Source organism: Gymnoscopelus braueri (genome assembly GCF_963280865.1).
Source record: "Gymnoscopelus braueri genome assembly, chromosome: 5".
Taxonomy (NCBI): Eukaryota; Metazoa; Chordata; class Actinopteri; order Myctophiformes; family Myctophidae; genus Gymnoscopelus; species Gymnoscopelus braueri.
Window position 1 is genome coordinate 16,171,289 of NC_137606.1, and position 16,089 is coordinate 16,187,377.

Sequence of the window (16,089 nt, forward strand, 5' to 3'; positions counted from 1 at the left end):
TCACTAGCTGTTAGCAAATAGAGAGGAAAAGGGTTAGGATCTACAGACAGAGGTCAACTCGCTGCATAGCAACCATGTCCTCAAGACGGAAGACTCACCAATGAGAGAGTGGAGTGCACCAGGGTACACTCTATAAACGCTCCAAGGCTTGCTTCATTAGCTTTGACAGCTTCATACTGTAGTGATTTTCAAGCATCCCTATCAGTACAGAGATACATAAGGATCCATGGCACTTGGGAGTAATGCACTACCATTGTCAATGTCATCATTTCATAAATACAAGTGTTCTAGGGATAGGTCCAAAATATTATGAAAGGTTACTGATTTCTTTAGATTTGATATAGTTCATGAACTAAACACTTAAGCTCTATATATATATTCTTGGTACGACGACTAGTGAAAATATCTGATCTACAAGCTCACAACGTTGTCCTGCTTGTTGATCTGATGTTGTCGCTATGTTGGAAAATATTTGAAAATTGCCAAATTAGGGACACCGGGTTGAAAGCAACCAAAAGCATAGCTTTTTATATTAAATTGTTCCTCAACTGTCATAATAATAACTGTATGGGCTTTGGCCAAAAATGGCTAACATAAATAAAGACAGACAAATAACCTTGTAAATTAACGCCCCACTTGATCATACAGTCTGCAGCGTCACACAAAAGTATGAAAAGAAGCAGATCCACATAGCTCGAAGCGCGGTGCGAAGCAACACGTTTTGAGCTTATACATCTGCTACTTTTGCTGTTTTTCGACAGACGGATAGCTGCACCTACTGTACACATACACAGATAACAGTGTCTCAGTCATCCGAGTTACACTTACGAGAAATAAAGAGAGAGAGAGATCCGCCTGGCAGGGGGCTTGATATCCATGCTTGATAAGAACAGTGTCGTGAAAATAAGGCCCAGTCACATCAGAGTGCCATCAAAATGAGGAGACTCTCCTGGCACTACAGGGGAGCTTGCCTAATGCTAGCTAGCGGCAGGAAACCTGTGGCTGGGGACATTAACATACTGAACACCAAATGGGGCAATTAGAATGTCGTTGCTGTCGGGCACCCGACAGCAACGCTATTCCTGTGCATGTGCAGGCAGGTGTATGGTATGTGCACTTGAGAAGGCAGGCACATGCTTGCGTGCGCACACACACACACACACGCACACGCACAAACACACAGACACACACACACACACACACACACACACACACACACACACACACACACACACACACACACACACACACACACACATGCCTGCGAGCAGTGACACACTATAGACACACACATACAGTGCAGTCACATTCACACACTTGAAGGTGTGTGAACTGTGCCCTACCCAAAACGTTCAAAGTACTACAGTACACGTCCACCATCATCAATCTATTCAATCTACTGACTGCTTACATCGTGCTAAACATAGAACATTTGATTTATTTTGCGCATGATTACGTTTTCTCCATAGTCATTAAAATGTTACAGAATTGCCCGCATAATTGAGTCATTGTTTGGCCAAACATCACTGCAGGGTTAATAAGTCATGAACGTTTGACTTTTTGTCATAAATCAATCTTTTCTCCAGGGACTCATTTGAGCTAAACTTTTCTAATCGATCCGCATTTAAAGTGCATTAAATCGGCACGTGCCGTGAACTTGTATATTGGCTATTTTTGAATATTTCTGAAAATGTTTGCCTATAATGACATGCCCTAAATAGGGACACCAAACGCAATGATAACATAGCTTTTTTTTTAAATGAGCGCACAATGAAATGCTTTGTGTTGGATTAATTATCTCAAGCAAGACATTTAACCACTTAAACCGTCAAGATTTAGTAAACTTGACTTATGGCTCTTTACTTGGTCTGCTCTTTTCCCCCCTCTACACCAAACCTCTTGGCCGAAAATAGCCGATCAACAAGCTCACAACGGCTAGCAGCACGAGGCGTTGTGAGCTTGTAGATCTGCTATTTTCGGTGAATGCTCCCCTCAAAATAGGGATTCTAGGATTCAAGTTGTTCATGTAAAAAATAAGTTTATCACACAAAGATTTGGCGGACCCCCTGTGGTAACTCTGAGGACCCCCTGTTGAAGACCCCTGCTGGAAACTGGAAACTGGAACATCGTGTCGTGACAGCGTGCCTTGCCAAGCACTCATATCACATTAAAACATCTTGGTGGACACGACCCCTTAGCTTGTCTTGGGAGGTGATCGGCTGTGTCTTTTTTTCATATACAGTACACATGACCATAAGCTGTAACCGTAAACAAAAATTATGCTTTTGTAAATAGCTCAACAGTTTTTTTCTTCGGCTTGTAATAATAATCTGTTCTTGTTCAAGATCTTGTTCTTGTCTGAGAAGAAGGTAAGAAGATAATACTGCAGTGATAGTAGTACTGGATGATTTCCATACAGAAGACCCTGTTCTGCCATTTCTCACTGTTAATAATAACAATAACCAGTAATCAACTGCAGTTCGTCTCTGTCGGGTGGCAACCTCATATCTCCAAAACTGTTACTTTTCAGGATTCAAATTCAAAAGCAGCAAAAGTAGCAGATCGACAAGCTCGAAACGTGTCGCAGCGCGCTGCGTTTCGAGCTTGTGGATCTGCTTTTGATGTGACATTGTAGTATGATCAAGTAGAGCATTGATTTACCAAAAAACACAGTTAGAATATGGAGATAAGAGGATCATTTTGGGTGGTCCTTAACATGAAAAAGTTTGAGCATCAGAAAACTGTTAGGATTTAAAAGACATTTGTAGATGTGTTCCCGGATTGAATGGGTTATCTTACTTTTGACGGTGAGGTACATGGACTTACTTTTGACGGTGAGGTACATGGACTTACTTTTGACGGTGAGGTACATGGACTTACTTTTGACGGTGAGGTACATGGATTTAATTTTGACAGTGAGGTATATGGACTTACTTTTGACGGTGAGGTACATGGACTTGCTGACGTCGGCTCCCACGTCATTGCTGACCTTACACAGGTAGAAGCCGCTGTCGTCCTCCAGCACGTGTTTGATGAGCAGAGAGCCGTTGCTCAGCAGCGTGATGCGAGAGCCGCTGTTCAGGGGGATGGGCTGGAACTGGGGGACCCCCGCACCTGTACGCACCACACAGAGGGAGGAGAGCTGATTGATTGAATACTTAATTAACAGTTTGCAAAAAGTACCTGTATACAATAATGCCAAATAACACAAAAAGCCCTTTGGACCATTGTCGTCCTACTGTATGTATTCATCAAGAAATATAAAGACATACAATAGTAAAAGAGATCATCAATAATAGGAGCAGTAAAAGTAAATTTACAGAAAAACAGTCGGGGTAATTATTATATATTTTTTGTCTAGATCCAGTTGAAAATTGCAGACAGGTGCTCTTTTATGATGGTTTTGAAGGAGGGTAGGGAGTCACACTTTTTTTTTTTGACTGTTGGTAGGGCATTCCACATTTTAGTGGCATAACAGCAGAATAAATTCATCCCCATGTTAGTGCCGAATCTGGGGGGAATGAGATCAGGGGAGCTCCCTCTGGTCCATTGCAAGTTGCTATACTCTGTAACCATCATTAAAGTTTAAGTTGACGATTAATACAAGTAATTGCGATTAACAATTTTACCACTTAAAGCTTCTATTCTTTAGTAAAACCGAAAACATATTTTTTCCGTCTACACCAACTCTTCGCCAAAAACAGGTGATCTAATGTGTGTCCTTATACTGTCTGTAAGTCTGTGTTTCTCAACCTTTTTTAATTTCAAAGACCCCCAGTTTGATTGTTTTAAAATCATCAGTGTTATTTGAACTCCATTTGGTTCCATTTGCACACTCTCAGAGAGTTACAGACCCGTAAGTGTCCATTTGGACCCCTTTGGACTCCATTTGGACCCCTAATTTGAGAACCACTGCTGTAGGTCACATGGTAACGATACCAACTGAATTAGAACAAGATGCGTATACACCGTAAAATCCTGAGTGTTCATTTATCACTGCGGGTACACAAGTCACCAAATGGACCCTGCTACGTTTGCGTGTGTGGGTGTGTTGCTTTTGTAAGTGTACATCACGTATACACGCTCGCATGCATATTTGCATGTGCGTACGCTTGGGCGTTGTGCATACCTTTGCACATGCTTGCATGTGTGCAAGGTCGCGCGTCTGTATGTGTGTGTGTGTGTGTGTGTGTGTGTGTGTGTGTGTGTGTGTGTGTGTGCGTGTGCGTGTGCGTGTGCGTGTGCGTGTGCGTGTGTGTGTGTGTGTGTGTGTGTGTGTGTGTGTGTGTGTGTGTGTGTGTGTGTGTGTTAGTGTGTCTGTGTGTGAAGTTTTTGATGACGAAGCTTGTCGGACGAGGGGAAGGCTTGTAAACGTTGCTTCTTAACACCAGGCCTAAATCCTTAAATCAGCAAACAGCTGCCAGGGAGAGTGTAGCAGACCCCAGCGTCTGCTGTGTGATGCAATGAGAACAGACAGAACGCTCATGTCAAACACCGCCGCTGATTGGTGCACGGGAAAACGACAAGAGGACGAGAGAGAGAGAGCGAGAGAGAGAGAGAGGAGGGGGAGAGAGAGGCAAAGAAAGATAGGGATTGAGAAGGCGCCATAGAGACAAAGGGAGAGAGAAGGCACATCAGGCAAGAAAGAAAGGGAGAGGAAGATTTGTTTTTTAAATGTATGCTGCAGTATACAGTACTTCTGTGCTCTTGCTCAGCCCCTAAAAAGGGTATGGATGGAAATGTCCAGATTTAGTTGTGCATACAGCTTTATCCACTTATATGTTTATTCAAAAATAGCAGATGTACAAGCTCACAGCGAGTCAATACGCGCTGTGTTGCGAGCTTGTACATCAGCTATTTTAGATTTTTTTCCCTCCAATTCCAATTCCTCTCTTCTGTGCTCTGGCACAGACTCTTTTCAGATGGGAGTCCTCGGACAAATGCATATTAATTTGGCAGTCCTTGACATGAAAACGTTTGAGAGCCTGACGACCAAAAAGCAAGTGCAGCTTACTATGAAACCGTGCTCGGGTTGTGTGTCTGTGTGCAGTCTGTGTGTCTGTGTGCAGTCTGTGTGTCTGTGTGCAGTCTGTGTGTCTGTGTGCAGTCTGTGTGTCTGTGTGCAGTCTGTGTGTCTGTGTGCAGTCTGTGTGTCTGTGTGCAGTCTGTGTGTCTGTGTGCAGTGCCTGTCTGCAGCCGCGCCCCCATGTGACTCACGCTCTCATTGGCTAGAGTGCACTACAGTGTGGCTGAAATCCGCCTGCCCCTCGGTGACTAATTACACTCCTCTGAGAGAAATATAGCAGCTACAGTCAAAAATAACACATCGAAAAGCATCTACACAACTTCATCTATTGGGATATCTAAGAATTCCATGTCATTTGTGCATATTTCAGGCCGGATGGCAAGTTGAAAAGAGGACAGTTTCGAGCTGCGTTTGCTTCCCGCGTTCGCGCGTCTTACTTGTACTACAACGTCACACTAAAGTATCAAAACTGAATTAAACGAATTTGAATCCTGAAAAGTAACAGTTTCGGACATATGAGGTTTCCACCCGACAGAGATGATATAGCAATGCTAAAGAACAAAATTGTCTATAGTAGTACTGTAGGCCTGTGGTATTTATTTATACAGATGCAGGATTAAGGACAAAAGAAGAAATGCTCTTGGGCAACTATAAGGGACATCCACAAGCATAATGAAACACATAACGTATTCCACCATGCTCTCCCAGACTATTAAAACATTAACACAGTAGTACGTGCAAACTCTGCCAGATGCTGCATTAGCCCCCGTGTTAAATTTAGCATGTGGAGATTAGAGCATTTAGCAGGCGGTGGGTTTTAGCTCTTTAATTAAAAATGCAGTCAAGTGGTCATGGCTAGTAGGAGGTCAAGTGGTGACACTGCTCCTGTTTCCTCTGGTGTGTGTGGCGTGTGCGTGTGCGTGTGCGTGCGTGCGTGCGTGCGTGCGTGCGTGCGTGCGCGCGTGTGTGTGTGTGCGCGCGCGCGTGCGTGTGTGAGTGTGAGTGTGAGTGTGTGTGTGTGAGAGAGAGAGAGAGAGAGAGAGAGAGAGAGAGAGAGAGAGAGAGAGAGAGAGAGAGAGAGAGAGAGAGAGAGAGGGGGGGGGCAGAAGGAGAGAAAGCAGGGTAGGAAAATAGTGGAAAAGAGAGACATACAGTAGGTACAGAAAGTGAGAGAAGGAACAAGAAAGAAAGTAGAGAGAGTCTGTGCTCTTGAATTATGGATTTTGCATAATCCAAGCAGAGTTGGCCGTTATGCTAATAGTGGTTGACCTTTCTTTACTGCAGTGGTTCTCAAAGTGGGGTTCAGGGACTACCCCCCCCCCCCTCCCCAGGGGTCCTTGAGGGGGTTTAAAGGGGTCCCATAGCACAATCAGTTTAACCTCTTTAACCCTACATCGGCTATTTGAGAAAAATAACCGTTGTGAGCTTGTAGATCTTCTATTGCTGTATGCTGTATGTCACTCCTCTGGGAGGCTGAGGAGCACTGGCTATGTGATTGGTTGGTAAGATTGTACTTGTGTTTATGATATTATAAAACATTACTTTGAGATCTACGTTAACTTACCTAAAATTAAAACATTTATGGTTGCTGGTTACTAGCCTAGCCTTATGGGTCGATAAGACTGCTGGTCATCTCACACCACACAACACTCACTCACTCGCTCGCTCTCTCTCACACACACACACACACACACACACACACACACACACACACACACACACACACACACACACACACACACACACACACACACACACACACACACACACACACACACACACACACACACACACACACACACACGCACACACACACACACACACAAATCCTATCAAAGGGTGGATATCAGATCTATAATTCCTTTGATCGTGGGACGCAACACATGAGTGCGCACACCCACACATGCTCGCTCACACACACACACACACATACGCACGCGCGCACACACGCACACACGCTCAAACACACACACACACACACACACACACACACACACACACACACGGTTCCCTAGTGGTTGTAGTGTAGTGTTGTTAAAAGCTTTCATGTCTGGTTATATGGATGGTAGAACACACACCTGGGACCTCCTCTTCAGCTGCTCAATAGCACCCACCAATCACCTGCTGCCTCTGTCTGTCTGTCTGTCTGTCTGTCTGTCTGTCTGTCTGTCTGTCTGTCTGTCTGTCTGTCTGTCTGTCTGTCTGTCTGTCTGTCTGTCAAACATGTTCAGTATATCATTCTAATCTACTCAGGCTTTCGTGAGCACCCCAGACAGTTTATAAGTTAATTGATTCAGTGTCCTTGGTTCGGGTGACTGATATTGTCCTTTTAATGTTTTTTTTGGAAAATGAAAATAATAAAATAAAATGATTAAAAAGTAATTGGAAAACATATGTTTTCAATGGATACATACTATGTTTGCAATGACTCTAACATGGTTAAACTGGGCTTTGAAGTTATAATGGGTTTGTATTAGGGATGTCCGATATTATCTGCCCCCCCTGATATTATCAGCAGATAATAGCATAAAAAAGGAAAATATCGGTATAAGTTTTTATGCAGTCGTTTTTAGTCTGTCTGCCTGTTTGTCCTCCTGAGTCTTTCCCAGCAGATGCATCACCAACTAACCCCACAATCACATGACATATGGTGATGGTGAACCTGTGTCCGAGCCTGTGTGTGTGTCCGAGCCTGTGTGTGTGTGTGTGTGTGTGTGTGTGTGTGTGTGTGTCCGAGACTGTGTGTGTGTGTGTGTGTGTGTGTGTGTGTGTGTGTGTGCGTGCGTGCGTGCGTGCGTGCGTGCGTGCGTGCGTGCGTGCGTGCGTGCGTGCGTGCGTGCGTGCGTGCGTGCGTGCGTGCGTGCGTGCGTGCGTGCGTGCGTGCGTGCGTGCGTGCGTGCGTGCGTGCGTGCGTGCGTGCGTGCGTGCGTGCGTGAATCCATAATGCATATTGAGTGACACACAGATCAATATGATCTCATACACACTGTCTGGAGCAGGGCCAGATGATGTGGACAAAATCTAATATCACAATACTTTTTACCAAAATTCTGTACCTTGATATATTGTGACGATAATGTGACGATAATACAGTATTGTGACGATGGTATACATTTTCTTAAAAATGCATGAATAAAAAGGTAAAAATGAAGGCTTACATTAAGTGATTAAAACCAGGAAAAGACAACACTGACACTATGCCATATCATCACATTACAATATCATCTCTGTCGGGTGGAAACCTCATATGTCCGAAACTGTTACTTTGCTGGATTGAAATTTAAAAATGGCAAAAGTAGCAGATCTACAAGTGTTTCGAGCTTGCGGATCTGCTACTTTTGATGCTTTTGTGTGACGCTGTAGTATGATCAAGTAGGGCATTCATTTACGAAAAGAAGATGGAGACAGCAACGATGTATAAAATCCCAGATGATGTCTGGTCTCATATCACAATATGGATATAATAGCCCTAGGCTGGAGAATAAAACAACTCGCTTATACTAACAAACACACTGCAAGTCATAGAGCTTCATAAAATGCAACCTGAGGCCAGCGTGCAGCAGCCGATTATACATCTACTGTAGGCTACAGATCATTTATTTATAGGTCACTAACTGGTCAAAATCATGTAGGCCTGGAATAAACAGAGCATGGTCAAATGTACCATAATATATATATATATATTTTTTTTATAAAGCTAACTGTGGTTTATGGGAATTAACAGGACGGTTGGATGTGTCTGAGCAGCACTGACAAGACCTGTCATTTGTATAATGTCTATTAAGCCATTAAGACCGGGAACGCATCTGTGTCATTTTAGATTTCTTTGGCTATTCAAAAATAGCAGATATACAAGCTCATAGCACGGCACCGAGTGCAGCGCTATGAGCTGTTCTCAAAACATTTTCATGTCAAGGCCCCCCGAAATTATATGTATTTGTCACCCCCCATCTCAAAATATTTTGTTCCAGGGACCCCCAGAAGCAAAGATTTGAGTTAAAAATGTATATATATATATATTCAAAGATTTGCACCCCACTTTGAGAACCAATGGCCTACTGTACCTTTGGAATGTTCCCATACTGTGGTGGGTCGTGGGTAGCCTTCAGCTGAGCAGTTGAGTGTCACAGTTTTTCCGTAGATTCCATCTTGGTCTTCAGGCTGAACCACAAACTGAGGAGGTACTACACACAGACAGACAGACACACACACACACACACGCGCACACGCACACGCACACGCACACGCACACGCACACACACACACACACACACACACACACACACACACACACACACACACACACGCGCATGGTTACTGTTACGGTTAAGCTAAAGCAAATACATTTTGCATCAAAAGTCATATCATAAGTGTGTGTTTGTCAGCAACTGTATATTTCCGTTTTCTTACGAACAGAATGCTGCAAAACTGATTACATTTAACCACTTAAACCCTCAACACTTTAGTAAACTTGACATTTGGATCTGTACTTGGTCTGCTCTTTTTTTCCCTCTTAACCAAATCCCTTCTCCGAAAATAGCAGACACAACCTTATGAAAATAAATAAATAACTAACTTGAAAAAATGTATAAATACCGGTAATGACATGACAAATATGGAGGCCAGTTTTAAAGAGATTAATGAATGTATGGTTGCAGAAAGAAAACAAGTGTCTGTAAGTATCGATTTATCTGCAAAAGAAAACATTCAGAGGTGGAGGAAATATGGAAAAATCCCCTGGAACCCCAAGTGTACCTCTTGTTTGTCCCATATGTATTGTTTAAAACTTTATATGAAGTATATTATAAGGATTTCATTTTCTCTGTTTTATGGTTGTTTGTACAGTTTGTTGCGTGTTGTTCCATGTCTCAAAGTGGACCACAATAGAAACCAGCTTTGGCTTTTTTTGTGTATAATTCCACGTAGGTTTTTTAAAAAAAATGGTGACATTGTTGTGATTTATTTTAGTCGCCAATAAAAGTATTCTATCGTTGCTGTCCGGCAAAAACCTTGTATCTCCAAGTTTCAAATTTTTATGGTTAGTGGTGAAAATAGCCAATCTACAAGCTCACAACGCCTCGCGATGTTAGGCGTTGTGAGCTTGTAGATCGAATTCTAAATCACTTTTACGATCACAATAAAAAAAGGAACGTTTTGGACATAGGAGGTTTCCACCCGGCAGCAAGGCTATTCTATTCTAAATGTCTCCCCCCCCCCCCCCTGGTTAGCTGCAGTGGTGTAAAATAACTAAGTACATTTACTTAAGTACTGTAATTAAGTAAAATTTTGAGGTATTTGTACTTTACTTGAGTATTTCCAATTTCCAATACTTTTACTTCTACTCCACTACATCTCAGGTCAAATATTGTACTTTTACTCCACATCAATTATATGAAAACTTTAGTTACTAGTTAATTTGTAGATTTTGACCATATTAACCACTTCAGCCCAATATACATTTCGGCCATTTGAAAATAGCCGATCTACAAGCTCACAATGCGTCGCGATGCGACGCATTGTGAGCTTGTAGATCTGCTATTTTCAAAAGATTTTTATACACTTGAAAACTTGAAATGGGACATTCTGCACAATGAGTACGTTTACTTTTGGTATTTCAAGTACATTTTGATGCCAATACTTTTATACTTTCACTCAAGTACATTTTGAATCCCGGACTTTTACTTGTAACAGAGTATTTCTACACATAACATACACATTTCTACAAAATGAGAGTACTTTTTCCACCACTCGGTTAGCTGCAGTAACGTGCGAACCCCCCCTCCTCCTCACTCACCTCGGACAATGAGCTGGCTCTGGTGCTCCACGGCGGCAGCCTCGTTGCGGGCGATGCAGGTGTAGTTGCCGTTGTGGTCGGGGGTCAGGTTGGAGATGCGCAGGGAGCTGGTGAAGTCGATGTTGTCCACGGTGACACCGAGGCTGATGGGGATGGGACGGCCGTCCTTCTGCCAGGTGATGTCCAGGGGCTGGTCGCCGGACATGACCACGCAGGGGATGAAGACGCGCTGGCCGATGGTGAAGCGCTGGAACTCAAAGGGCTGGATGTACGGAGGGACTGGGGAAAGATCATTAGACAGGTTGGAGACAGTGTTGATTTCGTCGACTAAAACTATATGACGAAAATGTTTCGTCAACTACCTTTTTTCACTGACGAAAACTAAATAAAAACTAAGGTATGATGACAAAAATATAGACTAAGACTACATATATTGTCAATTTCGTCAACAAATAAAAACTAGACTAAAATGTTAGTGAGGGACTAGTGGAGGATAGATCCAGTAGAACTAAAAGACAAGTCATTTTATGTTTGGTTGCGTGTGGGTGTTGCGCTCTGAAAATAGCAGATCTACACGCGCTGCGACGCGTTGTGAGCTTGTAGTTCTGCTATTTTCAGGATGCAACCAGGTGTAAAATCAGTCATTACGACGCCATCAGTACATTTTAGTCGACTAAATCAACTGTAGATTTAGTCGACTATAATCTTATGATATTTAGTCAACTAAAACTAGACTAAAACTAAAACATTTCAGATGACTAATATAAAATACGACAAAAACTAAATGGAATTTTATTCAAAAGACTAAGATTAAAACTAAATAAATGAGTGAGGTGAGACATTTGACTGACTGATTGATTGAATAATACTTCATTAGTCAGAAATGTACACAGCGCGTGGTACAGTAAGTCATTGAGGCTAAAAGGATGACACAAAAAAAATCCTGTGGACTTGTTTCCATTGTGGTCCTATGTATGCAATTCATCAATCAGACAGACATGGTGAGATGTGAATGACCATGATCTCACTGATGATGATTGGGACCACCCAGATTTAGAATAATAAACATGGGAAAATTCTCATTCCACTACTCTGCCACCAAAATGTGGAATGCCCTGACACCCTCCATTAAAGGAAGTGTAGCACTGGTTTCTTTCAAAATTGTCCAGAAAAAACATCTATCAGGAGACCACAAGTTGTAAGGAGGTGTCAATCACTGCCGCCGTTGTTTCCCCTTTGTACATAGTGTTTGTATTTGTTGATGACATATGTGTAATTTGTTTTTGACAACGTAAACAAGTTCCCAGGACCTTTTTGTGTTATCCTTTTAACCTTAATGTCTCACTGTGCTGTTTTACATGCATTTCTAATAAAGTATTCAATCAATCAATAAAAATACAAATAAAAAGAATCACACTTCCCCAAGGCTGAGACAATAATTCCATATCATTCTCTGGGTGGAACATTTTGTCCTTTTAGCGGAAGATGCAACAGGAGCTCTCACAAGAACAAGAGTGCTCTGTTGTTCAGAAAGGAACATCTTTATACATATAAAGTCAATCAATCAATCACTCAATCAATCACTCAATCAATCAATCAATCAATCAATCAATCAATCAATCAATCAATCAATCAATCAATCAATCAATCAATCAATCAATCTATCTATCTATCTATCTATCTATCTATCTATCTATCTATCTATCTATCTATCTATCTATTTATCTATCTATCTATCTCTCTATCTCTCTATCTCTCTATGAATAGTGGTAGTGTACAGTCAGTTTGAGTGATAATAAAATTCCATGATAAGACCTACTCAGGTGAACTGACTGAACTGTTGTCTCTGGGGAGTGCGTAGCCATCGCACAAGTCATCTCTGTTTGAGTGTCCAATGAGTTCAAATAACATTGGAATAAGCAGCACTTTAGCCGCTTATTTAATTCACAACAAAGTGGAGATAATGGACTCCCGGGATTCCCCAAGACACTCCAGCATTTTAAGCATGAGCAGAGTAAATTAACGAATGCACTCACTCGCTAACACCACTGGGAAGTGTTGCATTATATCATCTCTCTCTCTCTCTCTGCCTGTTTCTCTCTCAGTCACTCTCTCTCTCCCTCTATTTCTCCCTCTCCCTCCCTCTCTCTCTCTCTCAGCCACTCTCTCTCCCTCTATTACTCTCTCTCTCTCTGTCTGTCTGTTTCTCGCTCTCAGTCACTCTCTCTCCCTCTATTTCTCCCTCTCCCTCCCTCCCTCCCTCTCTCTCCTCTCTCTCTCTCTCTCTCTCTCTCTCTCTCTCTCTCTCTCTCTCTCTCTCTCTCACACAGTCACCCTCTCTCCCTCTATTTCTATCTCTCTCTATCTCTAACTCTTTCCATCTTCATCTCCCTTCATCTTTCTCTGTCTATAATCTCTATTACTGTTTCCCTCATTCACTAAAGCCCTCCCCTTCCTCCTGTTGGGTGGAAAGGTTGATGTCGCTGCATCATCAGAGTACAGGGAATGGAGATGAGGAGCTGAAGTGGAGAGCACTTGTTAACATTCTCTATTATGGGTAGTGACGCCTCGTTGGAGGCTATTTACCCCGTACTGAATAGGAGTGTACAGTGTCTTCTTAAGATTTATTTATGCAGTTTTTTTGTGGAGGGCAGCGATTCAGGAGTCCCGAGTTGTTGTTGTTGTTGTTGTTGTTGGCATTTTGCTATGTTTCTTCTTTTTTTATGCCGTGGCTCCACAGAGGTGAGTCCTAGTCTTGAAGAGGGTCTGTCTGTCTGTCTTGTCTTGTCTTGTCTTTCTGTCTGTCTGTCTGTCTGTCTGTCTGTCTGTCTGTCTGTCTGTCTGTCTGTCTGTCTGTCTGTCTGTCTGTCTGTCTGTCTGTCTGTCTGTCTGTCTGTCTGTCTGTCTGTGAGTCTGTCTGTCTGTCTGTCTGTCTATTTGAACACTTTAGTTACTAGTTACTTTGTAGACTTGGATTATTATTACAAAACATACATTATCCACTTCAGCCCTTTTATACATTTCGGCCATTTGAAAATAGCCGATCTACAAGCTCACAATGCGTCGCGATGCAACGCATTGTGAGCTTGTAGATCTGCTATTTTCAAAAGATTTTTATACATTTGAAAACTTGAAATGGGACATTCTGCATAATTAGTACTTTTACTTTTGGTACTTTAAGTACATGTTGATGCCAATACCTTTGTACTTTCACTCAAGTAAATTTTGAATTCCGGGACTTTTACTTGTAACAGAGTATTTACTCTAGTATGTAGAGTATTTGTACATTGCAGTATTGATATTTTTACTTAAGCAAAAACATTTAAGTACTTTTTTCACCACTGGTTCCTCCTATATGTGTACATACTGTACATCCATCCAATGGGTCATACCTCTGACTCGAACGTGGACGCTCTGGGTGTCCATCTTGTTGGGCTGGACCATCACCTTGCAGTTGTACTCTCCGGCGTCCACCTGCTGCACGTTGGACAGCTTCAGCGTCCCGTTGTTCTCAAAGGCGCGCTGTCTGTGGTTGAAGGGAAGCAGTGCCGAGTTCTTGTACCACTTGATGGAATAGTACGGGTAGCCGATCACGCGGCAGTGCACGAAGGCGTCTCGTCCCGCGATGGCCGTGATGTTCTTCATTGGCCGGATGCTGGCGCGGCCTGAAAACAGTGACAGAGAGGGAGAGAGGGCTCTCTATAAACACATTTAATGGCGGTGGGGATTTTATAAGATTACAGCACAGGAGCCATATTTGTTTAATGTCTGTTTCGCTGTTTTGTGCCTTTCGTTGAATAAAATGTTGTTGTTTTTTATAGAGAAATACATACAAGGCATGCGACAGTGTTGATTTTGACAGCAAATTTTTATTTGGTTTTAGTCATAGTCTTTTGAATCAAATTCCATTTAGCTTTAGTCATAAATGTTTTACTGTTTTTCTTTTTAAATGTAGCATTTGCTAGTTTTAGTTGACTAAATATCATACGATTTTAGTCAACTAAATCTACAGTTGATTTAGTCGACTAAAATGTATTTTGGTGCCTTGATGACGTCGTAATGGCTGATTTTACACTTGGTTGCAACACGTCGCAGCGCGACGCGTTGTGAGCTTATGAGCAACACTCGAGTGCAACCAAACATAAAATGATTTGTCTTAGTTCTACTGGATCTCTTAGTTTTTATTTGTTGACGAAATTGTCAATATATTTAGTCTTAGTTTTAGTCATCGTAGCTTAGTTTTTATTTCGTTTTTATTTAGTTTTCGTCAGTGAAAAAAGGTAGTCGACTAACATTTTTCGTCGTAGTTTTAGACGACGAAATCAAATCAAAATTTTAGATCTCGCACACCATTGCATGTTTGTTCTCAATAAACGTTTTTAATTGCAAGTATACTTGCAAGATTTATTTCTTGTTCTATGCAGCTGTCACTAAGATCACTCTGGCTATCATAAAGACCCACTGCATTTGCTGATTACTGTATGTGCAAAGTGCTTCTTCTGCACGGCAATTATTGAATTTCAGCATCGTTTGTGAATTGATGAGCAGATTTAACTGAAAGTGCTGAAATGTGCTAAAAGACCAAACTGTTTAGGTGGATAAGACTTAAAATGTTTACCTGTGCCAATAATACTTAAAACTCAGCTGTCACAGCTTGCTTACGGTATTATATTGCCTGTCTCCTAAAATGAAAACATACAGTAATAATCGCTACAACATCAGATGTGGAATCGTTCAGGCTACTGCCACACAGACACCGGCACACATGTAATCACACAAACACACATACACATACGCACACACATAATGTACATGCACACCCCCGCCTACCACCCCACACACACACACACACACACACACACACACACACACACACACACACACACACACACACACACACACACACACACACACACACACACACACACACACACACACACACACACACACACACACACACACACACACACTGATATACTACACACAGGTCTCTAGGCGCACACAAGCAAGCCACAGATATAAATGTATTCATGCATACAGGATAAATATATTTTTCTTGGGGCTATTTACAAAGCGGACCCATTTTGGAGCTCATTTCCAGATATGTCTATGTGCTGCAAACCAGGATAATTGGTTTGACCTGAAAATGTGGGCATGTAGAAATAGCACAGTAATAATTTTGGAGAGAGCGAGGTTACAGTATCACAGATGCACTAGAAGCAGGGAAATTGGAAAATTGCACTGGTGCAGATCCATGTTCAGATAAAAA

The 16,089-nt window shown here is 42.1% G+C and overlaps 1 protein-coding gene across 2 annotated transcripts in view; it reads right to left on the minus strand.

Annotated features, from left to right (window-relative positions):
* dscamb (Down syndrome cell adhesion molecule b) overlaps nucleotides 1–16,089 on the minus strand; it is a gene marked incomplete at both ends in the record, with an annotated part of 238,455 nt that overhangs the window by 81,571 nt on the left and 140,795 nt on the right. For both annotated transcript variants that reach the window (XM_080429643.1, XM_080429642.1), the window contains 4 exons: nucleotides 2,935–3,114; nucleotides 9,091–9,210; nucleotides 10,821–11,099; nucleotides 14,213–14,485. In XM_080429643.1, the coding sequence (XP_080285769.1) occupies nucleotides 2,935–3,114; nucleotides 9,091–9,210; nucleotides 10,821–11,099; nucleotides 14,213–14,485 (852 nt within the window). The remainder of the gene's footprint in view (nucleotides 1–2,934; nucleotides 3,115–9,090; nucleotides 9,211–10,820; nucleotides 11,100–14,212; nucleotides 14,486–16,089) is intronic.